The sequence below is a fragment of the Plasmodium reichenowi genome, chromosome 4 (genome assembly GCF_001601855.1).
Source record: "Plasmodium reichenowi strain SY57 chromosome 4, whole genome shotgun sequence".
Classification (NCBI taxonomy): domain Eukaryota; phylum Apicomplexa; class Aconoidasida; order Haemosporida; family Plasmodiidae; genus Plasmodium; species Plasmodium reichenowi.
In genome coordinates this window covers 349,464-376,645 of record NC_033649.1, presented here as the reverse complement: position 1 = coordinate 376,645, position 27,182 = coordinate 349,464, and the positions used below count along the sequence as shown (strand labels likewise).

Sequence of the window (27,182 nt, the reverse complement as noted above, 5' to 3'; positions counted from 1 at the left end):
TATATATTTATATATGTTATTTGTTAATTTGTGGATAATATATATATATATATTTTTTTTGTGGATATTATATATATGTTATTTGTGAATTATATATATATATATATTATTTGTGTATTTCTGAATTTGTTTATGTACTTTATTTGTATATAATTTTTAGTGTGATAAATTTTTATAATTTTTTTTTTTTTGTATAATATGTAATTATTTGATATGAATATAATATTTGTATACATATATATTTCAAAATATGTATTAGGCTTACACATATATATATATATATATATATATAGATATACTTCAAAGATAATGTTTAACGTAAATTTATTTATTACTACATTTATTAATTTACATGTCACAAAAATTATAAATAATAGTTTTATAAATAATTTGAAGGTATTCTATTTATAAAATCTATTCTTTAAAAAAAATAAAAATAAGGAATATATTAATTCCTTTTTATGGTTAAAATTATTTCACAAAAAAACAAAAATTTATATATATATATAATATATATTCACAAAACAGGCTGTTGTTAAGAAAATGTATTAAAAAAAAAAAAATTAAGATATTATAGGAAAATTATGTAAAAATATAAAATTAATAACATAAATATATATATATATATATAAAAACTTTTTATTACCCTAAAAATATTTTATTTTATTATATTTCATTGGATTATATTTCATTTGATTATATTTCATTTGATTATGTTTTTTTTGATTTCACAAAATTGAAAAGTGTTTACATATCTCATAACATATATCATTTTCGATTTGTTCAGTATTTGATTTTTTCAAAAGGACATATTCAAATTGTTTTTTAAAAATATAGACATAATCATATCTTTGAGTTAATAGATTAGCTATTAATAAATCTGTATATTTAATACGTTGATTTGATTTATCAATTAGTATTTTTTCCTCATCTTCTAATTTGAATATACAATATTTTAAAAGAGGGAAATGTGAATTTATGATTTTATAAAATTTAGGAGTTAAGCACAATTGAATAGAAAGGGGTGAATAATTACTATCAATTTTATTTTCATGCATTTCATCATATGGTATATAAAAATCGCTAGCTGCTGCACACATGATAACTATATGTGTAGGAAATAAAAATTGTTCTGATATATGTTGATTTGTTTTTTTGTTTTTCCCTTTTTCTTCATTAATATATTTATTTATATTAAATGAAAAATTATTTAAATGATAATGATTACATAAAGAATTGTTATTATGTAAGATATATGTGTCTGAATTTGATAATTGATTATGTGGGTTGTTTATTTTATTACCAGCACAATGATTAATATTGTCATTATTATTGATATTGTTAATATTATTATTGATTGTTTTATCGTCATTTATTTTGTTATGAAGTAGGTCCGAGTTAAAATTTGTTATAAGCATTTGTATATAATGAACTATATTCTGTATAACTTCCTGGTGTATATTATATTTCTCTTTCATTTGTATGATATTAGTTAATATGGCAAAAATATATTTAAAAAAAGGTTGTATGTTTATAAAAAATTGGTTATTTGAATATACATCAAAACGCAAGTTTAAGAATAACAATAATTTATAATATAATTCGTTAGATTTATTTTGATGTTTCATAATTTCAGAACATGTTTTATTTTGTATTGACATAAAAAAAAGGAGCATATCATTTAATATATTATTTGTTGAATAAAAAATTTCATATAAGAATAAATTATTTATATTTTGTTCTTTTTTTAATTTATGATATATATTTTTTAATAAAAAAATATCTTGATATTTGTTTATCATATGTTGATTTAATAAATTACTAATTTCTGTTAAATAAAAACCATATTCAAATATAGTATCATATGAAATTAGAAAAAGGTTATTATAATACCTTTTATAATTTTGTAAATTATCTATTAATATATTTCTTTCATTTTCTTTTTTTAAATTAAATCTAATATTATTTTCTTCAACTTTTAAATTTTCCATTTTTGCTAAATCTTTTAAATGATATTCAAAAGGTATATATGAACCTTTTCTATGTAAAAATATTACTTTCTTATTTATTTTCAAAAAATATTCACATATTAATGTTCCTCTTTTACCAGTAGAAAAATTATCAATATTTCTTATCTCGATTTTTTCTAGTGGTACTTTAGTACCACCTGATGTAATCAATATTATTTTATCATCATCATTTAATATGAACTTTTCTTTTAAAAATTTTAAAATTTCATCCAAGTTTTTGGGTCTTAATTTTTTATTAAAAAATTTGGGATCCTCTGCAAAATATGCTTCCTTCATAATAAAATAAATATATATATATATAAATATATATATGTATATATGTATGTATATATGTATGTATATATTTATGTATATATTTATCTGATCAAATTACATGATTGGAGAAAATACACAAATTAAAAAAAAAATAAATAACATATATAATTATATATATATTTCAATATAAGAATTGTGTGTTGGGTAGTAATACAGAACAATAAAAATAATATTATATTTATGTTATATATATTTTGTAAAGTACCAATATAACAAATTGTACAAAAAAAATATTAAAATAAAAAATATATGATAAGCAAAGAAACAATAAATTTAAATTATATATATATATATATATATATATATTTTATTTTAATATATTAGTATTAAACTTTATATATTTATTTTATTTTCATTACGAAAAGGATCTCTCCAAAAAAATAATAAATATATTCATATATATGTATAATATAATATATATAATATAATAATATGCATATATAAATATATATGTATATTAATATATATTATATATGTATTTAAATATTTTTAATAAATATAAGCAAAATTATATATATATATATATATATATATTTATTTAATTTATTTATTTAATTTATTTATGTATCTTTTTATTTTTAATATTATATAATTTTATATGGACATTTTAAAAATATAATTCATCCGTTTATTTTTTCAATTTTTTTTTTTTAAACGTCCCTCACCTGCTCACAAATTTGAAACAAATATTGTAATATATTTATATATTAAATATATATATATATATATATATTTATTTATTTATTTATTTATTTATTTATATTTATAATATATATGTTATATTTTAATTTTTTATTATAATCCAGATGAAAATCGAAAGTCGACTTGATTTTCGTAATTTTGACGGTTTATTGCCAGTCCATATTGATATAGATAAAATAAACGAAGAAAAGAAAACATGTAAATATATTAGTGGGAATGTAAATCCAGATATATATAATAAAAATACAAATAATAAACTTACAAAAGTTATAGGAGGGAATTATATATATGATATAATAAAAGAAAATAAAAATGAAAATAAGGTTCTTTTAGGAAATGGATCTAGTAGTATTGTAATTACAACTTTAATAGGTCCTAATTCCAATAATTCAATATATAATAAAAATTATGAGGATTCTTTATTTCATATAAAAATAAAAAATATTCAAGGTTATCGTACAGAAAGAGAAAAAATATTTGAACAAGTTATAACGAAATTATTTGAAAAAATATTAGACCAAAATTTATATAAATTTCAACAATTTTCTGTACGAGTTCAAATATTATATGAATGTTCTTTTATTTTATCAAGTATAATAAATTCTATTATATTAAATTTTATATATAATAATATAAGTCTAAATTATGTAATAAATTCTATAAATATTGGTATAGTAGATAAAGAAAAATATGAACAATTTATCAAGCAAAAATATACATCATCAGAATATACATTTTTAGAAAATTCTTTGAAATATCATATAAATGAAAATACAGATCAATATCAAATAAATAAAGATCAAAACTTATTTTATACAACATATAATTCTACATATATACCCAAAATTCTTTTAGATCCATTAGATGAAGAAATACAAACTTATTGTAGTAGTGCTTTTTGTTTTGTTATTGCTCCTGATTATCATAAAGTTTTATCAAATTATCTTATAAAAAATAACTTGGGGATATCATCTGATATATATAACTTATGTAAAAATTATGCTTGTCAGGTTTCTCAATATATATACCAGCAGTTTAAAAAGGATTATAAATCTCACTTAAATAAAATTGACACATATATGAATAATAATTATTTCTTCTAAAAAGTACAATTGTTTATATATTCATACAGTGCTACAACTTTCTCCAAAAAAAATAAATGAATATAATATATATATATATATATATGTATGTATGTATGTATATATATATATATTTTTTTTTTTTTTTTTTTTTTTTTTTTGGTAATGGAAAGTAGCCTCCAAAATGTTTAAAGAAATTTTATAAAGTGATAATATTATTCATACAGTATCACATATATATATATATATGTATATATATATTTTACACACAATGGGGGAAAAAATTGTAGCAATAAATTTTTTACATTTATATATATATATAAATTTATTTATTTATTTATTTTTATTTTATTTATTTTTTTTTTTTTTTGGAATAATTTAAAAAAAATGAAGTGTATTATTTTATTTAGCGATAATGGGCTTATTTATATATTTATTTGTTTATTATTTATTATTATTATTTTTTTTTAAAATATCAAATAAAATAAATACATAATTAATGAATTAATTAATTACATAATATATATATATATATATATATATATTTATTTATATTTGTATTTATTTATTTATTTATTTATGAAAATTAAAAAGGTAAAAATATGAAATCAATTATTATATATAGGTATAAAAAACATTTTCTTTTATCGTAAAAATACCATGTTTTTTACCTTATCCAATAAGTTTAGTTATAAAAAGGGTACCCATGTAATTGTAAAATGTAATCCTTTTATTATAAATAATTTTTTTTTTAAAAAATGGATATATAAAACACCATATGATAAGAGTAAAATAATTTTTTCCAAAATGAAAAATGGGATAATAGGAGAAAATAAATATAATAACATATGTAATAATCCTGCGTTAAATGATAATCGTATTACAAATATATCATATATACATGATGATAAAATAAGGAAAAATAAAACCCACATAAGAAACAATAATAATGATATTAATAATATTGATAATATTGATAATAATGATATATTTATTAGTACACATACATTTAATCATTCCTTTTTGTTCAACAGTGTAAAACGTTCATTTAGCACAAAAAATATTCGAGGAAGATTATTTTATAAAAGAAGACCAAAGCAAATACCAAAACTAAAAAAGAAAAACTGGAGATCTAAATGGTTAGAAGGAGCTCCACAAAAAAGAGGAATATGTTTAAAGGTTCGGGTTCAAACACCAAAGAAACCAAATTCTGGTTTAAAGAAAATAGCTAGAGTCAGGTTGTCTACGGGTAGAATAGTATCAGTATATATACCAGGTATAGGGCACAATTTAAATACTCATAGTATTATATTAGTAAGAGGTGGTAGATGTAAAGATATTCCTGGATGTAATTATAAAGCAATCAGAGGTGTATATGATTTATTACCAGTAAAAAATAGATTTCGTGGTAGAAGTAAATATGGTGTTAAACTTTCAGAAGATAAAAGAAAACATTTATTGGAAAGATACAATTTTAAACATATCACTATTAAAAAAGATAGAGATGAATTCAATAAATATAAATGGTTCAATTATGTAGACAAAGATAAAAAACTACGCGAAAAACCATTAGACCCTGAAGAAAATGTACCTATTAATATCTTCCACTTTAATACTTACTACAGGAATAAAAAATTTCAACAAAATAGTGATATCTGAACGAAATTATGTTATACATAAATATATATATATATATATATATATATATATATGTGTGTGTGTGTGTTTATGTATGTAGGTATATATTTATTTTTTTGTTTTTAATTAAATTTTTTTTTATTCATCCTAACACATTTCAACCATCGAGGTACTCATATAAGATCCTCGTATAAATTATATTATTAAAAAAATTTGTTCTTTTTTTTAAATTTATTAAATTATTTAAACAAAATGTATATGTATGTATTAATAATAAAGTTTGTGAATTATCTAATTATTATGTAAATAAAATAAAAAATAAAAAATAATAGCATGTAATATGTACAATATATATATATATATATATATATATATACTATGTGTATTACATAATAGTTATTATTTTCATAGAATAAAAGCATAAATTTTTAATACACAAAAATAAGGTTATAAAAAAAAAAAATCAATACTTTTATTTATTGTAAAATATTATTATTATATGCATGACTGTTTTGTTTATTATTATTATTTTTTTTTTTTTTTTCCATTTCAAATGATTATATATTATATAATTACTTGGTAGTCATATAATTATGCAGTTTTTTAAATATTTGAAAAAACACAAAAAATAAAATAAAAAATAACAAACGAAAAAAAATATATATATAATATATTTGTTTGTTATATTAGGGATGATAAATATGGGACATTCTTGTCCTCATGAAATTTCCTTAGGCAAAAGAAAGGAAAATACACAAAAATATGTACATATATAAAAATAAATAAATATATACATACATACATATATATATATATATATATATATATATATTTATATATGTATAATATACTCAATGCTAAATGTTGTTTTTTTTTTTTTTTTTTTTTTTTAAATATTTTTAAAACAAGAAGGCAGAAAAATATAAAGAAAAATAAATGAAAGAAAAAAAAGGGGGAAAAAATAAAATAAAATGTGGATATCCTTTAAAATATCTTTTTATTTAAATCTTTGTACAATTTTGTATTTTCAAAAAATGTCCTATGATATCTTTTCATATTTGTTTATATTTAATATATGTTTACTTTTTCATTTTCTTTGTTGTTTTATTATCTTTTTGTGTGTTTTTTTTGATCTGTTTTGTTTGTGTCTTTTCATTTTTCACTTTATTTTGTACATCCTTTGGTACAGATTTTGATGCATCACTTGATAAATTCTGTGGTGTATCATTTGATACACCCGTTTGTTCATTAAGGGGTACACTATCTTTTATATTGTCTTGATTGTTATCATGTTTATTGTCTTTTATATTATCTTGATTGTTATCATGTTTATTATCTTTTATATTATCTCTTTTATTATCATGCTCATTATCTTTTATATTATCTCTTTTATTATCATGCTCATTATCTTTTATACTATCTCTTTTATTATCATGTTCATTATCTTTTATACTATCTCTTTTATTATCATGTTCACTATCTTTTATACTATCTCTTTTATTATCATGTTCATTATCTTTTATACTATCTCTTTTATTATCATGTTCACTATCTTTTATATTATCTCTTTTATTATCATGTTCACTATCTTTTATACTATCTCTTTTATTATCATGTTCATTATCTTTTAAGATCGGACCCTTTTCCTCTCTAACATCTCGATCATACATAGATGAGACCTCATATTCATATGGGTTCACATCATTTTTAAAAGTTTCAGAATTGTGATTAAAACTTGAGACATTTCTAGGAACTCCATACACAGTATCATCGAATATATTAATATCATCATCCGGATCATTTATGAATGGTTCCTCATATTGGTTAAATTCGTAAGGATGCCCATCTTCGTTGTCTCCTTCTTCTTGTTCTTCTTGTTCTTCTTGTTCTTCTTCTTCTTCTTCTTCCTCTTCATCATCGAGAAAGGGCAAAGATTTTCTTTCAAAGTGTCCAAATTTCATATTAGGTTCTATATGTTCTCGTTCCATAATATTTAACATATATGGATCATTAGTATGTATAATATTAGGTTCATTGAATCCATTTGATGAGAAATGTAGAACTTTGATAGATGCTGGTATATCTGAATCTTTATTATTTAGATTGATAAAGAAAGGATTAGGATTAGCATGACTATTGATCATATCTAGAATAGATAAATGTTTTACAAAATCAACCATACTTAAATTTTTTGGTTGATATTTTTCTATAAGTTTAACATTCCATAGAAGACATAAATGTGGACTTTTATTTTTACTTATTTCTATTAAGGTACATTCAAATTCGATATAATCATTTTTTTGTAAATTTTCAATTTGAGAAATCAAATTATTATTAAAGAGTGCTCTAATATCTGGTCTATCATATTTATATTCGGATGGATTCATTTTGATATATAAAGAATTACTATTTAAAAATCCTTCTTTTATTTGAAAAAAACTACCTCTCCATAGAACAGTATTACTATAATATAATTTTTTAAAATTATGTATACTATTAAATTTATTTCTGAACTGCGATTTATTACCACAGTCTTCTAAGTAATCTATCCATGAGGAGGTGATATAAGGACCTTTGACAAAATTATCTAAATTAAAATGACTAGTTATTCTTATAATATAAAAGAAAAAAATAAGAAATATTAAAGACAAAAATAATGCTAAATATTTTGCTGATATAATAATTGCACACTTAGGAAACTGAAATGTTAAAATCTGATTTTCTCTTTTTACTTTAAATAATTTTTCTGATGAAGTTAAATTCTTTTCACAATAAGGACAAATATATTTCTTTTGTTTAAATGTTAAATATAATAAGGGTAGTAAAAATATAGTAAAAAAAGATATAAATACGAATAATATAATAATCATAATATAAACAAATAAAGGAGTATAAGTTTTAATTAAAGGATAAACATGTTTATTACAATAATCACAATTTAATATTTCTTTAACCTCATTTGTAGCTTTATTATTATAATTGTAACTACTACTAATATAATTATTATTATAATTATTATTATTATAATTATTATTAATATTATTATTATTGTTGTTGTTATAATAATAATCTTCGTCTTCTTCACCTCTATCATTCAAAAAATTGCTTTCATTGTACGTGTTGTTATTTCCACTACATGTACTATTCCCATCATTATAAGAATTATTTTTATAAATATTATTATACATATGACTATTATTATGATCATTATATATATTATTATTATTACTATTATTATTATTACTATTACTATTAATCATTTCATTATTATATATATTATGGTTAACGTTACTATCCTCATTATGTATACGGTCATTTATATTTATATCCTTCATTTCGTTCTGTAAGACGTTCATTTCGGTTAGTTGATCTTTACCATTAAACCCCGTCATCTTAAAATAATATATTTGTATATATATCAACAAATAAATGAATGAATAAATAAATGTATGAATGAATGAATGAATATATGAATGTATGAAGTTCCTAATTTCTTATATAAAATATGATGATATTATGAATATATATTTATATAATAATATATATAATATATATTTTATTTATATATTTATAATCTCCTAAAATAAATACATTTATAATCACTGTAATAAATACTTCAACTGTGCTCTTTTTTTTTAATCATCATTTTTTTATTTTTAATACACTGTAAAAAAGTTTTTTTTATTTACGTAAAATATGTAATTTATAAATACGGAAAGAAAAAAAAAAAAAAAAAAAAAAAAAAAAAAAAAATTAAAATATAACAAATAAGAAATATAAAATATAAAATATAAAAAAATATGTAATTCTTTTTTAAATGGTTATATTAAAATTGTAAAATGTAATATTTATTATAAATGAAAAAAGTGAAATCACGCATATATTATAATATATATATATTATATATATATATTATATATACAATGTAATATATTTTTATTATTTATTTATTTTTTTTTTTATTTATCGTGTAGTAAACATTTTACACTTTGGTGATATGATGACTATACTTTTACATTATACAAATAATATAAAAAGTATATAATCCTGTGCGGTCAAGTATTATTCTCATATATATTATATATATATATATTATATATTAGTGTTCTTATTTAATTTTCTAAGTGTATTATATATATGTATATTTATATATATATATATATATATATATATATATATATATATATATATATATTATAATATTTTATTTTTCTAGTACTACTTCTTTTTATATATACTTTTATAATACAATTAGAAAAAAAAAAATAAAATAAAAAATACACATATATAATATATAACATATATATAATCTTTATTTATTTACATGCCTTTATATTTTATTTTATTATTTTTGTCCTTGTTCATATGTGTACCTATTTTTAATTTTAATTTACCATTTTTTTAAAATTACACATTTTTTTTTTTTTTCTTTAAGAAAATAAAAAATATCTTTATATATCCACCTTACTGTGTTGTCTCAATTTTAACCCCTCATAAATATATTAATCATAAAAAAAAATAAAGAAATATACCCATACATATAATATATATATATATTAATATATATATTATATATATATAACGGTAAATTAATAAAAATATCAAAAAAAAAAAAAAAAAAAAAAATTATATTAAAAAATATATACTTCAGATTCGTTTTTTTTTTTTTAAAGAATATAACATTACAATTGAATAGAATTATAAATTAAAAAAAAAAAAAGACAAAAAAAAGAAAAAAATAAAATAAATAAAATAAAAATAAATAAATACAAATAAATAAATAATTATATTATATTGACCGGATTTTTAACTATTAATATATATATATATGGCATTTAATTTATAAAATACATTTTTAAATAATATATATTTATATTGAACAAGAATTTAGCAGATGTAATAAATCAATAAATATATACATATCATATATACATATATATATTATTTAAGTATAAAAGCAATTATCCCCAAAATAGATATTAAAATTTAACATATGGGATTTTTTATTTATTTTTTTTTTTTATGATGCATTCTGAGCAAATATATATTACAAGAATAAAAATATATATATATTATATTATATATATATATATATACAAATATCATATGTTTTTACATATTGTACATATTCTTGTAATACGTAACTTTTTAAATATAATAAATAATATATATATATATATACACATGAGAGGAAAAAAAAAAAAAAAAATTCAACCTTTAAATAAATTACCTTTCTTATACAATAATTATTTATTTATTTTTTTTTTTTTTTTCTCTTTAAACATATTGTTTCAAAAAGTTACATTTTCCTTTTTTTTCAACTCTTTAAATTCTTGTTCAAAAATATATATATATATATATATATATATATATTTAATTATATTTTTTTGTACACATATTGTATACGTATTTATATTTATATGAATATTATACTTATATGTAACTATAAAAAATATTGATTAGATGATTTATAGATGTGAAAAATGAGTAGTGTTTTTGATAAACTCAAGAAACAGAGATCAAAGGAATGTAAGGCGACGGATTTTTATGAGGTAATACATCAATATATAAATATATATATATATATATATATATATGTGTACATAAATAAATAAATATATATATATATATTTATATCATTAGGTTAAAAATAAAAATGATGAAATATACGAAGTAGTGGATGAGGAAGGGTATATGAAAAATAAAAGGTCCTTACAAAATTTTATAGTTGGAGGTATGTTAATCAAATGTATTGTAACAACATATAACACATAAATATATATATGTATAATATATATATATATATATGTGATTATATTTTTTTATATACATGATATAATGTCATTATTATACTTTTTATAGGTGATAAAGATTTTGATTCAAGTGATGATGTGATTGTGGAAAATATTAATTTTACTTTATTGAAAAAAAAAAGTAACCAAAAATTAAAATACATCAACATATACAAAATATATTATATATATGTATATATTTATTTATTTAAATTTTTTTTTTTTCCCCATTCTCAATTTAGATGTTGATAAAGAACCCAAAGTCAAGAGAAATCAAACCCTAGATGATTTCATACGAGAAAAGAAACTTCGAAAAACGTTGTCAGGAAATAAATTAAGCAAAGAAGAAATTCACAAAACAAAAAATATCGAAGAACTTATGGACCAGAATACGTCAAGTGATAGTGATGGAGAATCCAGAACAAGAAAAAGGAGAACTAGGGAATCCTATGAAAATAGTATGTATAAAAATATGAACAAATCAAGTTGTTATATTAGAAGTAAAGATTATGAGTATAATATATATGATATGAAAGATACAAATGAATATAATAAAAAAACAATCGAAAATAATAATAATAATAATAATAATAATTACTATTATAATTATAATAATAATTATAATGATATGTCTTTTCCTAATAAAGATATAGAATATTCAAAGTATACTAAAGTAAAGAATGAAAAAGAAGATATAGATACACATCAACCATATGATATACATAAAGATATGGGATCATCTCTTAAAAAAAAAGAAAACTATGTTAAACAAGAAGAACCATCAAATATAGTAAATGTTGGTAATGATGAGGACATAAATGAAAAAAAAAATAAAAGTCATCTTATGAAAAATGAATTAATACTTAAAAAGGAAATTCAAATTAAAGAAAATGAGGAAAAAATAAAAGAAGTAAAAGAACAAGGCTCCAAAAATAACAACAATAAAAATAATAATAATGACAATAATAATCTTACATGTAGTAGCAATAATAATAATAATAACAATGTAGATGATTTTTATAACGAATATATCCTAAACGAAATGAATATATCACCACTTTTTATTAAAATTGAAAATGAGAGCTTAAAAAAAGAAGAGAAAAAATTAAAAGAAAATAATATAAACGATAAAGAGGAAGATATATTAGAAAATGATATAGATTCTGAAATGGTAAAAAATAAATATGAACAATTAATAAAGTATGAAGAAAATAATAATTTATTTGTAAATGTATATGTTTTTGATATATGTAAGCATAGAAATAGTATAATATTATTTGGTAAAACTTTAACAAAATTTAAAAAATATAAAAGTATAAGTATATTTATAGAAAATTTAGATAGATATTATTATTTCTTATTAAATAAAAATAAAGTATATTATGAAAACGGTGAAGAAATAAAATTTAATCATGAAAAATTTAAAATTCATATTATGTCTGAATTTTTAGAAGAATTCAAAATTATAAGAGAATATCATAAAATAAAAATGGCAAAATATAAAATCGTTAAAAGAAAAAATTTAAATTTATCTTCATGTGACGAAGAATTATATATAAAGGTTTTATATTCTTATAATAACGATCCTATACATGAAAAGTTTCAAAAGGGTAGTTCCTATTTATCTTTTTATTGTTGTAATGAAGATGTTGTAGAAAACTTTATTATAAAGAAAAATTTTAAATTACCTTGTTGGATAAAAATAAAAAATTTAAGAAAAAATGATTTAAGCAATTTAACATATTGTTATTTTGATTGTATCGTAGAAGATAAAAAGAGTATATTATTGTGTGATAAGGTTCATGAGAAGAAAGTTGATATAAGTAAAAATATAGACGAACAGAGCAGCACAAAAATTAATAATGTTAATAGTAACAACAACAATAACAATAACAATAATAATAATAGTAATAGTAATAATTTTGGTAGAGTTATAATATCTGACGATGGACCGAAAAAGATCGAACAAACATACCAACAATTGTCTGATATTAATTTAAATAAATTATATATAAAAGTTGTGTCTCTATTAAATGAAGAAAATGTACATGAGATTTTTAGTATATGTAGTTTGGTACAAATAGATAAATTGAAATATATAAATTTCTGTGGTATTTCTAGAAAATATTCAAAGAAAGGAACAACGTATAATTATAATAAAACATTATGTAAATTGTTTGATAATGAAAAAGAATTATTACATACATTTTTAGAAAAAATTAAAGATCTAGATATAGATATATATATTGGTTATAATATACTTAATTTTGATCTGGAATTTTTAATACATAGATGTAATGTACATAATTTAAATTCTTATATCCTAAGTAGAAAAAAAAAAATGAAAAAAAATGAAAAAATGAAAGTTAATAAATTTAATGGTACCAACAGCACAGGATCTATGTATAATATTATACAAAATATTAAAGGAAGATTAATTGTAGATATATATCTTCTATGTAAAGATTCTATTAAATTAACAACTTATTGTTTAGATGAAATTATAGATCATGTCAAAAATAAATTTCAAGACAAATCTAAACAAGTCACAAATAAAACAAATAAATCAACAAATTTGAATAAGACAAATTATGCAAATCAACAAAGTGTCGTAAGTCAACAAAGTGTTGTAAGTCAACAAAGTGTTACAAGCCAATCTACACAAAGTAGCCAAGCCAATCAATCAAACCATACAAATAATACATATCATACAAATCAAAGTACCCAAATGAACTATGTAAAAACCGAAGAGGATATCCATGCTTCAAACAAAGCAACAGGTAATCATGATATTCCGACTGATGTTGCATCCACAAACAGACACAAAAGTAGCAATACACATATAAATATCTTCAAAGATTTTCTAGTAAATAACATAAACCTTATAAATTGTAGCAACATACATTTATATGATGCCCAATCGATTATAGAAAACCATTTAAATACATATGTAAACAGTCAAATATTCTGTATTAATGAAACGGTCAATGTATGTAATATATTACAAATTATTGAAAAAACAAGGGATTTGACGAAATTGAGTGGATATATATGGATGAGAAGTTTATTATGTTATACAAGTGAACGAGTTGAATTCTTTTTATTGCATGAATATAACAAGAAAAAGTTTATTACACCCATAATAAAAAAGAGAACTAAAAAAATTGAAACCAATCAAATGAAAAATAAAAATACTGCTAAGTATTTGGGGGGGTTAGTATTAGATCCCTTATGTGGTTACTATGATACGTTCGTGTTATATTTAGATTTTAATAGTCTATATCCATCTATTATTATAGAATATAATGTATGTTTTAGTACTCTCAAGTTAAAAAATTGTAACGTATCCATAGAGGACAATAAGTTAAACACAAAAAGGAATGGCAACATCAATAATGATTATGAAAAAAATGTTCATAGTGATGCTGAAAAAAATGTTCATAGTGATGCTGAAAAAAATATTCATAGTGATGCTGAAAAAAATATTCATAGTGATGATGAAAAAAATATTCATAGTGATGATGAAAAAATTTATAATAATGATAAGAGTTATAATAAATTAGAGGATGATAACCTACTAGAGAACAATGTAGAAATAGACGAATTCGATAGAAGCAAACCAGGGATTTTACCATGTATTTTAAAATCTTTAGTAGAAAAAAGATCAGTTATTAAAAAATTAATTTCAAATGAAAAAAATAAAGAAAAGAAAGAATTATTATTAATACAATCTTTATCAATAAAATTAATCAGTAATAGTATTTATGGTTGTTTAGGAAATACAAATAATCGATTTTATGCTAAACATATAGCTTCTTATATAACATCCAAAGGAAGAAATTTATTACAACATACAAAATTTAAGGTAGAAAAAGAATTTAATCTAAAAGTTATTTATGGTGATACAGATTCTATCATGATAGATACTGGTATTAAAGCTAATAATATTAATAATTATAAAGAATCATTCAAATTAGCGCATCTCATAAAAAATAGTATTAATAAAAATTATAAAAAATTAGAATTAGATCTAGAATGTATTTTTAGTAAATTATTATTACTCAAAAAAAAAAAATATGCATGCGCAAAAGTTATAGATAATAATCTAGAAAAATATGAATATGAAATGAAAGGAATCAATTTTATTAAAAGAGATTTTAGTAAAATATCCAAACTTATTGGTAATGAGGTATTAAGAATTATATTTACAAACAGAGACATGGATGCAAAAAATATTCCTGTCCCTATAGAAAATGATTTATCTGAGCAGATACATGAGTATTTGAGAAACATAAACCAGAGGATACAAAACGATGAGTCAGTAGATAAATTTATACAAACATAAATATATATATATATATATATATATAATAAATATATTATATGTGATTATTTTTTTTATTTTATATTTTTTATTTTTATTTTTTTTCTTTGTAGATTCGATTTGGACTATTATATTATTACTAAAAAGCTTACAAAGAATGTACATGAATACCAAGATAAGAATTCATTAGGACACGTACTTGTAGCAGAAAGGATGATAAAAGACGGATATAACATTTGTGTAAATAAAGAAATACAATATTGTGTATGTACAAGTGAAGATGCTTCTAGGTTTTATAAAAAGTCGAGTGAAAAATTAAATAACTCTCAGTGTTGTTTTAGTATAAATGAAATAAAAAAATATAATTTAAAAATAGATAAAGAATATTATATAAGGAATCAAATTCTTTCTCCTATTAATAGATTATGTCAATATATTGAGGGTACTAGTGCTGAAAAATTATCATCATGTTTTAATATATATGATGTTAAAGAAATAAAAACAGATAAACAAATAGAAGAAAATTATTTAGAAACAAATGTGTTATCTTTATTAAATGAATCAGATGAAAGATTTAAGGATATCCATTTAAAAGGATTTTTAGTATGTTCAAATTGTATGCATAATGTAAAACCAAATATATTTATTAAATATTTTAAATGTAATAAATGTCTTACATATTTATCTATAGAGCAAATACGAAATTACATATTCTCATTTATTCATCATTTATGTAATACATTCTATAAACAATTATATATATGTCAAGGATGTACATTAAAAACAAGACGTATATTTTTAAAAAACGATAAAAATTGTCCAAATGTCAATTGTGAATATAATAAAAATTCTTTAAAACCTTTAATATCAAAAAAATATATCTATTTAATATTAGAGTATTTCTTATTCTTATTAAAGGACAATTTAAAAAAAATACCCTCGAATGAGGTTGAAAAAACGAAGTCAGAGCAATTAAATGAAACACAGGACACAAACAATGAAAAGGATATCACAAGCAATGAAAAAGAAGAAGCAAAAGATCAAAATGGTTCTATATCAAATATACATGATGATATAAATAATGAACATTCTGAAAAAAATAATCATAACATATATAATAATAATAAAAAAAATAATAGTAATGGTAATAATAATAGTAATAATAATAATAATGACAATAATAATGACAATAATAATAATAAAGATATAGAGAATGAAGAATATTGTAACGATTTTATTGTCTGTTTGTGTATAGATGAAGGCTTTAAAACTTATATTATTCATGATGATATTAACAAATATAAAAATATAAAAGTTGAAGCATATGATGATATATGCAAATATAGAGAATTAAGTGTTAATATTACCAAAGGATTAAAAATGAAATATCCAAATATATCTAACTTTCTTTCCTATCTAAATTTAAGAAACAATGTTTTTTTTATTAATTATAATGAAGAAAGAGATATTATAAGAAATTCAATCAAATATATTGTACAGAATAATATATATTCACAAATATTTTTTGATCAAGTTTTTTCAATCTTTCATTTACCATTATCAACTCACATAACAGAAATGTAAAAAAAAAAAAAAAAATAAAACATAAAATATAAATATAAATATATATTTATATATATATGTATATATTTATATATTTATATATATATTTATATATATATATGTATATATTTTTATGTATATATTTATATTTTATGTTTTATTTTTTTTTATTTTTTTTTTTTTTTTAAGAGGGGGTTAAATTTTCCAACACATCCCAATATAATAATGTATAATAAAAAATATATATTTATATATTCCCAATATATATGTATTTTTCTTTTTTCTTTTTAAATCCTTTACAACACACACACAAAAAAAAAAAAAAAAAAAAAAAATACGTGTAATATTTTATTTTATATATTCACAAAATAACATAAAAAATAAAATCAAATGAAATATATAAAAAATAAAATATATCATTTAAATAATATTAAAAATATAAAAGTTGTTTATTATTTAATTTAATTTTTTTTTTTTTTTTTTTTCTTGTGAGCCAACGTGATAATTAACACACTGCTCATGTAAGACATATATATTTGTTCAATAATAAATATGAAACATATAATATAATATAATATAATATAATATAATATAATATAATATAATATAATATAATATAATATAATATAATATAATATAATATAATATAATATAATATAATATAATATAATATAAGAAAGGACAAAAATATATTTATACATATAATGTGTATGTAAATATTATTTTGTTATATGCCTTTATATATTTTATACCGTTACTTTTTATTTAATTTTTTTTATTTTTTATTTTTTATTTTTTTTAGACTTGTTGATTTTATATCGTTCCAACCGATCATTTTGAATAAAATTCCTTAGTATGGTTTAAATATTATAATCTACAAAAAGATTGATATATATATTTTTATATTAATATATTTATATTTAAAAAAAAAAAAAAGTGTATAATTTAGATGATAATATCATAAATTTTTATCTCCTTCATTATATTTTTACTTATTGTTTATTTATAAAAATAAGGATTTGAAATTTCTTCAAGATATAATATAATATAATATATATAAAAATAAAATTGAGCAAATACCATATGATGATATTTATCTTTCATGTATTTATATTTGGAATATATAACAAGGTTAAAGTATGTGTATGATTTTGTGATGTTAATAAATGATAAGGTTTGTAAAAATGACATGAATAAAAATAATAGTATAATTAAAAACAATGATATCATATATTAATGTAGTGATGCCTCCAAGCAATTACCATAAGAATGATGGAAATAAATCATATGATTATTTAAAATATAAATTAAATTTTTACAATATATGAAATAAGACAATACTTAGAATATGATGATAAGGTTGTTGTCATATATTAAAGACAATGATTTTTTTTTTTTTTTTTTTTTTTTTTTTTTTTTTATGCTCACACATTAATTTTTATACACAATAATAAATATAAATTTAAAGATTTGTATAAGAATATGAAAAATTTTATTATTTAGAGTAATAACAATATATATATATATATATAATAACAATGTGTACATATAAATTTACTAATCATTATAAAACAAAAGTGAACTACAATATTATATATATATTATATATATATTATATATATTATAATATAGAATTAATTTAAGAAAATATGGAAAGAAGAAATATCTTTTATAAATATATCATATTTAAAAAAATATGATAGCTGAAATTTTCGCTATCCATAAAAAATCTCATGAGAAAAATGAAAATAAGGATGAGCACCATGATATAATGATTTAAAATAATTAAGCAAAAGAATCTCCCATAATAATGAGCATATCAATTATTTATCTATATATACTTTATTTTTATTTATTTTATTATTATTATTTTTTTTTTTTTTTTTTTTTTTTTTTTCCCGTAGGCACTTATATATTTAGTAAATAATAATTTGTGCAAAATATTAAGAGAAAAATGTTTGATAAGATATATATCATTCTTTTTAATAATTATATGTTTATTCTTTATAATGTATAATATAATTATATTTATTATATATCATTTTATTGTTTATTTATTTATTCATTTGTTTTTTTTCCATTAAATATGTGAAACGTCATGGTCATATTTTAATTGTTTGACATATATATTAAAAGAACAAGAAAACAAATGAAACATAATATATATATATTATATATAATTATTTATCCGTGAGGGAAAAAAAAATATATTATATACATATATATATATATATATATATATATATATATATATATATATGTAAAATTCATGGGGGAAAAAAAAATAAAAATAATATAATAATAAAATATTAATAATATATATATAACAATTTCCTTTATATAATACCCCATATAATATTGTATATTTTTTTCTTCTTTTAATGATATTGTTCAATTATTATCAATTTTTTTTTTTAATTTTTTGAAAAACTACAATTCGAACTTTTATGTGTTCAAGACAAGTATATAATGTCATATGTATATTTATTAGATAATAAAAAATATATAAATAAATAATTACAAATATATATATATATATATATATATATATATATATATATATATATATACATATAATTGTCTTGTACAACACATTTGTAAGTGTATATTTAAGTTTTTATTTTTTTATTTTTCATTTATCTATATAAATATGGTCATGTCATGAAATAATTATATATCACACACATATATATATAACATAACATATATTTTCATGTAATTTAGAAAAAAAATGAACACATTTGGAAGCAATTTTAAAGAAGAGAGAGAAAAAAGAAGGAACAAAAAATATTATACAAACAAAAACAACGATTTTAATAATTTAGGGGAAAATAATAAAGTAAATATTAAGAATATTAAAACCTTGTATAATATTTTTTCTTATGTTGAAAAAGAAAGTACACAAGAAAATGATAATATTATATTCGATAAATATCAAGTTAATTCACATATAAACAAATCCTCAAATATAAAACAAACAAAAATTTGTAACAAATCAAAATATAATTATGATCAAAGTTTTGCTGAAAGCTATGATTTTTATCATACAGATAATATAAATAAAAATAATAAAAATCAAAATGTACATATCAAAGAAAATTATTCACTGCATACTTTACATAAACATCATACACATATACATGATAACAAAAATAATGAGGAATATAATATTCTTAATATACATTTACAAAACGAAGAAATAGAAAAAAAAAAAAAAAATTACACAACCCACTGTAACATAAAGGACAACTTATTCAACCTTGAAAATAAAAATATACACAATAAAATTCAAGAGGAAAATTTTCATAATCTTATAGATATTCAAAACATAGACGACAACAAAGAATTTATATACAAAAAGAAGAGCAATAATAATAATAATAATAATAATAATAATAAAAATAATAATAGTAATGAGAGCAAAATAAATAATCCAGAGGATGTTTCTCTTCAAACACATGCACATAAAAAACAAAAAGAATCATCCTTTATTAATGGAACAAACGAAAATTTGATAAACTGGTCAAATGAAACCAATAATATAAAAAGTCCAAATAACATAAATCACGTTTATAACATTTATGATATTAATAATGTTGACAATATAAGTAATAATGATAATTTAAATAATTCTTTAGATATTTTATTAAATATTGATTTTAATTATAACGAACAAAATAAACATATCCATAAATATAACGATTATATAAATAATAACACAACAGATGAAAACGATACATATTCAATATTCTCATCTTTAGAAAAAAAAAATGAACAAATGGAAAAAATAAATCATGATATTTTTTCATGCAATATGTTACAAAATGAAAACAATATAATGCAAAAAAATGTTATTCATCATCATGATCTTCATAACACTTCTAATTATATTAAAATAAATGATAATAATATTCATACAGTTCCTTATAATAATATTAATTTAATAAATGAAGATATATTTTTTACTAAAAATGGCACAGAAATAAAAAATATGTCCATTAATGAAAATCATTCTATACAGAAAAATGAAAATAATAATTCTACAAATCATTCTAATAATATTAATTTATGTACTGATAAAGATATTCTTCATAAACATACCACGCAAAATGAAGTCTACAAAAATGAAATGTATGATTTTCTCAATTTACAAATGAATGAAGAAAATATATTCCATAATAATACATACACATATGAACATAATCAAAATTTAAACATAGACAGATTTCAAGACAATACCTTCATTTCTTATGAAAAAGAAAATGAAAAAGAAAAAGAAATAATATTAACAGATAAGAAATCCTTTGAAAATAAATCAAACCAAATAAATTCAGAGATTCTTCATTTTAATTTAAAAGATTGGGAAGATATTTATAATGGTAAAAAGGATCCAAAAGGGGAATATATTTTTGATGTGAAAATGGATAGTCAAAATGTGAAAATGGATAGTCAGAATGTGAAAATGGATAGTCAGAATGTGAAAATGGATAGTCAAAATGTAAAAATGGCTAGTCAAAATATACAAATGGCTAGTCAAAATATACAAATGGCTAGTCAAAATGTAAAAATGACTAGTCAAAATATGCAAATGAATAGTCATAATGTGCATACTTTTAGTGACCATGTACAAATGGACAAACACAGCATCGCTATAATTAATGACAACATTGATTTAATTAATGATAATGTTGGTACGTCTTGTGACAACGTTCAATTTCCTATTGAAAAAAACGATAGAGTAAAGGATAAATTTTACGAAAACTGTGATGAATTATTTTATGAGAATATTCAGAATGTTGATCAAAATATATATAGGAAAGATTTTTTTTTTTTCAATGATTATAATAACGACCATGAAATTTATTGCGAAAATTTCTCTCGAAGTGTATATGAAAAGAGTTTAGGTAATGAAAAAGAGGAGAAAATAAAAAATGATAAATTAATAGAATTAAGTGATGATATATATTCATTAAAAGAAAGTTATGAAGGGAGTGAAAGTGTTGTTATACATGAAAATAAAATTAAAAGTGATGATGATACGTTTTCATTGGGTATGAATGAAAACAATTGTTATATTATTTCAAAGAGTAATAATATGGAAGAGGTGGAGGAAAAAACAGATTTGACTTATGACATGAAAGAGTATTTTATATTTGAAAAAAATGAAAATTTTTATGATGAAAAAAAAATACATGTACCATATGATATACAAAATAATATTTCATCTGATTGTGCAAACTTATCTTCAGAAAAAAATATAATATCCCAAGAAAATATAAACGTCATATATGATAAGAGTAATAATATATTTATGAATGGCCAATATAATAATCATATGATACATAAAAAGGATGATGATATTGGTATACATTGTATGAACTATTTTATTGAGAAAAAAAAACAGCCACAAATAATAAATGACAATGAGAATAATTCTTTTTTTGAAATAATTGAAGAAATAGAAAATATTAGTAAAGATATTATAGGAAATAATATTAATGATGAAAATAATTATGTGGAATTTTCTAAGGATATTATAAATGAAATTAAAGAGGATGATATGAAAAAGTGCAATGTGCATGATCATTTTAAAGATCTTGAAAATGAACAGGTTCGAAATATACAAATGAATAGTAATACAATAATAAATAATAATATTATAACAAGTGATACTCTGGATACTAAAAAGGATACTCTAGATATGTATAATAAAAATAAAAAATTGGATGATCAAAATGATGATCAAACTAACAATCAAATGGATAATCAAAATGATGATCAAACTAATAATCAAATGGATAATCAAAAGGATGATCAAACTAATAATCAAATGGATAATCAAAATGATCAAACTAATAATCAAATGGATAATCAAAAGGATGATCAAACTAATAATCAAATGGATAATCAAAAGGATGATCACACTAATAATCAAATGAATAACCAAATAAATAACCAAATGAATAATCAAATGGATGAACAGATGGCGCATGTGAACCGTCCAAAGGACAATAGTCCAAATATTCACACCCAAATTTGTAAAGAAACAAATGAAAGTCATTATACCTTATTAAATTATTTCGAAATAGAAAATAAAAAAAGAAAAATCCAAAAGGAAAACGAAACGGATCCATTTAATTTGTCTATTCGTTATGATACTTATAATGAATATGATTTAAAATGTTATGATGATATTTACAATATTTTAATGAGAAAAAATTATTTAGATATCTTTCCTATTTTTGAAGAAAATAAAAAATATAACTTTCATCATATGAACATCAAAGATTTCCAAATATTTTTAAGAAAAGAAAAAAATATTATGAAAAGTGGTTTTAATGAAATGTATGATTATAATGATTATATACATTTTTTCATTGAAGATATTTTTCATATGAATATCAAAGACTTTTTCTTTTTTAACATATATATAGATAACATGAATAAATGTATTACAAAAAAGAATATTTTAATTAATAATATTAGCAATTCACATAATTTCATTAACGATTTTTATCAAAAACATGAGAAGATACTTACATTAGATATCTTTTATAAAAATATAAGCTATGCACTTTACTTTCTTATTTTTATAAATTTATTAACACAACTATGGGAAAAATTATCATTCGATATAAAAAAAATGAACGCTAATAAATTATTAAAATCCTTAATTAAATATGTAAACAAGAAAAGAATAGTTCACGTGCTAAAATGTACTTACTTATATCTTTATAATATATATGAACAATTAAACAAAACATCTATTGATGAAAAGAAAAAAAAAAAAATTATTAAAATTATTAAAAAAAGTAAAAGCTTTAAATCAATTAAAAAAAATATATTCAAAATTAATAACTCCTGTTTTCATTTGTTACTATTTTTCTTGCCACTTTCTGTTCCTCCATTTAAGAACAAAATTAATATTTATGAACACCTTTTAACCTATTTTCTTAAAAATATTAATAAAATGATTTTCAAATATATAAAGGATGATAAAAAAGGTTCTTTTTGTACTAAGTTTGAAATACAAGAGTTCAAGAAGGGTAACCATCATCGTCACAATAATAATGAAAAGAAAAATTGTGCTGATGACACAAAAAAGGGAATTGAAGAAAATAATAAACGCGTTCAAAATAATATTTATTATAATGCTAAAAATATGGAAAATTATGTTGGAAAAGAAAATATTTGTACACATCAAGACAATGACCAGAATATATGTACAGGTCAGGTAAGTGAAGAAAAAATATGTACAGGTCAGGTAAATGTAAAAAAAATATGTACAGATCAACACGATGATAATTTAATTATGGAGAAAGAAAATATAAGTAATTTTTCTTCTTTTCTTATTTCAAATGGAGATCCTTTAGAAAATGTAGAACGTTTAAGTATAGATAAGAATGGAGAATATGAAAATTCATTAACAAATGAAGAGGAAATAAAATGTATAGAAGAAAAGACAGATTCGTTTTTTATAAAAAATAGTATTGAAAAAGAATTAGATAGAAATATGAAATATATAGTTGATAATGTTATACAAAATAGTAGGAAGAACATATGTTTATTAAAAATAAAAAGTTTAGAAGAATTATTTCTGTATTGTTTTGAAATTAATAAAAATGATTATATGTGTATTAATAATTTAACGAATGCGATAAGGTATATAAAAGTTACAAATAAAATAGAAAAAATGGAGAAATCATTTGAATCCTATATAAAAAGAAATATCAATTTTTATAATATATTTTTTAAAGTTATAATTCCGCTTTTGAATAGAATAACAAATATTTTTGAAAATTTGGAAACCTTATTTACGTTATATATAAATTATAATATTAACAAGAAAAAAAAAAAATTATTTTATTTTTACGACCCATGGTTATATGGTTATGATTCATTTTTATCGTTTATACAACTGGACGATAAAAAGAATGTGAATGAAAATAATAAGGATTTATTTTATAAAAAAAAAAAAAAAATTTATATAAATGAAGGAAAAGAATATAATAAAGATGAAAGTGGAGAAAATGCGGAAAACGATTTATATCTATATGATATGGTTATAGAAAATATAGATGACTTTTTAACATACTTTCGAGGCCTTGATAAAATTTTTATTTCAAAAAATATATTTGATACTCTTGATAATATATATAGTATAAAAAATACTAGTCATTTACTTTCTATTATTAAGAACAAAAAAACAAAAATAAAAATAAGAACGAAAAATAAACAAAAAATAAACCAAGGATTGAATAAATTAAATATGAGATTATATTATTCTCATATCTTAAATCTGTGTAACAATGAAAGTTATATAAAAATAAATACTAGAGCATTAAAATATTTATTCTTTAATTTGTATTTCAATTAATTTATATGTTTTTGTAAAAATGTATTTTTTGTTTATTTTTTTGATGTTACATAAAAAAATATACATAAATATATATATATATGTATGTATTTATCCATTTGGACATATTATATGTATGCGTGTGCATTTTTTTTTTTAACAATATTTAGTATAATTTGAAATGTGTCAATATGTCATTCCTTTAACGTTTCCTATTCCTTATGATTTAAAAAAAAAAAAATTGAGAAAAAAAACAAAGGTTATTATTAATATAAATATAAATAAATAAATATATATATATATATATATAACATTTTTATATTTACGTTCCTGTAGTAAACGTTGTAATTACACGGTTTCAGGAATTTCCCTAAATATTTTTATATTATAAAAAAAAGGATAATCATCTATATATTTAATTTTTTCTTTTTAACAATGATGTGAAATGTAGTAGGACATATATTTGAAATTTTTCTTTTTTTTTTGCTTTTTTTTTTTTCTTTTTTTTATTCATCCAATTATTTTCCATTGTAAAATTATAAAAAATATAACATATAATAAATTGTATATCTTAAGAGATTAATATTATATATATATATAATTATATAATTTCATTCTTGTTTGTTTATTTATTTATTTATTTATTATATTTTATCATAATTTAAGATGAAAGGTTTAAAGGTCTTCATGAGGAGCTTTGCTTATTTTTCTCTTGTATGTAATTTAATTAATAATGTAATAATATGTCATAAAATCAACTATGAAAACATTGAAGAAAACCCCCAAATTAATGATCAAAATATTATGGAAATATTAAATTCGAGCGTCTTAAATAATAATATGAAAAAAGAAAAAGAGAAAAATATTTTATATGATATTTCTTACTATATTGAATATTTAAAAATAATAAATTCATTAGATAATAAATATAATGACAAGTTCCATAAAGCCATACTAAATATAGATACAACAAAAAAAAAGAAAGAAAAAAAAAATATAGACCTTATATACTACTCAGGAAAAAAATATAACAATAATATAAAGGATATTAAAAAACAACTTCATAAAAGCTTCTATGTTTAAAATGTAAGAGACATATTAAAAAATAATACATAAATATAAACAAAAAAAAAATATATACATATATATATATATATATATATATATGTGAATGTATCTATAACAATTTTGATTACTTTGATACTATATATTAACTTCATTATACAACAAAGTGGAGTATAACATTTTATGCATTTCATTTTTTTTTCTTTTTTTTTTTCGGTAAATGTTCAACTTGTTTAATATATATATATATAATTTATTATGCTTAATATATATATAAAATTTTTTTTTTTTTTTTTTTTTTTTTTTTTTTTTTTT

The 27,182-nt window shown here is 18.9% G+C and overlaps 7 protein-coding genes across 7 annotated transcripts; 5 read left to right on the top strand and 2 right to left on the bottom strand.

Annotated features, from left to right (window-relative positions):
* Positions 1-728: 728 nt before the first annotated feature.
* PRSY57_0409700 (phosphopantothenoylcysteine synthetase, putative) lies at positions 729-2,306 on the bottom strand (the record flags this gene model as incomplete). The annotated part of the gene is made up of 1 exon (XM_012905957.2): positions 729-2,306. One exon carries the CDS (start codon positions 2,304-2,306, stop codon positions 729-731), a length of 1,578 nt encoding a protein of 525 aa, XP_012761411.2.
* An 845-nt stretch (positions 2,307-3,151) lies between these two features.
* On the top strand, positions 3,152-4,150 carry PRSY57_0409600 (hypothetical protein; the record flags this gene model as incomplete). The annotated part of the gene is made up of 1 exon (XM_012905956.2): positions 3,152-4,150. The coding sequence occupies one exon, from the start codon at positions 3,152-3,154 to the stop codon at positions 4,148-4,150; it is 999 nt and encodes a 332-aa protein (XP_012761410.2).
* A 639-nt stretch (positions 4,151-4,789) lies between these two features.
* PRSY57_0409500 (mitochondrial ribosomal protein S12 precursor, putative) lies at positions 4,790-5,788 on the top strand (the record flags this gene model as incomplete). The annotated part of the gene is made up of 1 exon (XM_012905955.2): positions 4,790-5,788. One exon carries the CDS (start codon positions 4,790-4,792, stop codon positions 5,786-5,788), a length of 999 nt encoding a protein of 332 aa, XP_012761409.2.
* A 1,058-nt stretch (positions 5,789-6,846) lies between these two features.
* On the bottom strand, positions 6,847-9,159 carry PRSY57_0409400 (hypothetical protein; the record flags this gene model as incomplete). The annotated part of the gene is made up of 1 exon (XM_012905954.2): positions 6,847-9,159. The coding sequence occupies one exon, from the start codon at positions 9,157-9,159 to the stop codon at positions 6,847-6,849; it is 2,313 nt and encodes a 770-aa protein (XP_012761408.2).
* A 2,091-nt stretch (positions 9,160-11,250) lies between these two features.
* PRSY57_0409300 (DNA polymerase alpha) lies at positions 11,251-17,467 on the top strand (the record flags this gene model as incomplete). Its single annotated transcript, XM_012905953.2, has 5 exons — positions 11,251-11,319; positions 11,411-11,501; positions 11,630-11,701; positions 11,802-15,876; positions 15,997-17,467. The coding sequence occupies 5 exons, from the start codon at positions 11,251-11,253 to the stop codon at positions 17,465-17,467; spliced, it is 5,778 nt and encodes a 1,925-aa protein (XP_012761407.2).
* A 2,710-nt stretch (positions 17,468-20,177) lies between these two features.
* On the top strand, positions 20,178-25,823 carry PRSY57_0409200 (hypothetical protein; the record flags this gene model as incomplete). The annotated part of the gene is made up of 1 exon (XM_012905952.2): positions 20,178-25,823. One exon carries the CDS (start codon positions 20,178-20,180, stop codon positions 25,821-25,823), a length of 5,646 nt encoding a protein of 1,881 aa, XP_012761406.2.
* A 645-nt stretch (positions 25,824-26,468) lies between these two features.
* On the top strand, positions 26,469-26,885 carry PRSY57_0409100 (hypothetical protein; the record flags this gene model as incomplete). Its single annotated transcript, XM_012905951.2, has 1 exon — positions 26,469-26,885. The coding sequence occupies one exon, from the start codon at positions 26,469-26,471 to the stop codon at positions 26,883-26,885; it is 417 nt and encodes a 138-aa protein (XP_012761405.2).
* Positions 26,886-27,182: the final 297 nt, after the last annotated feature.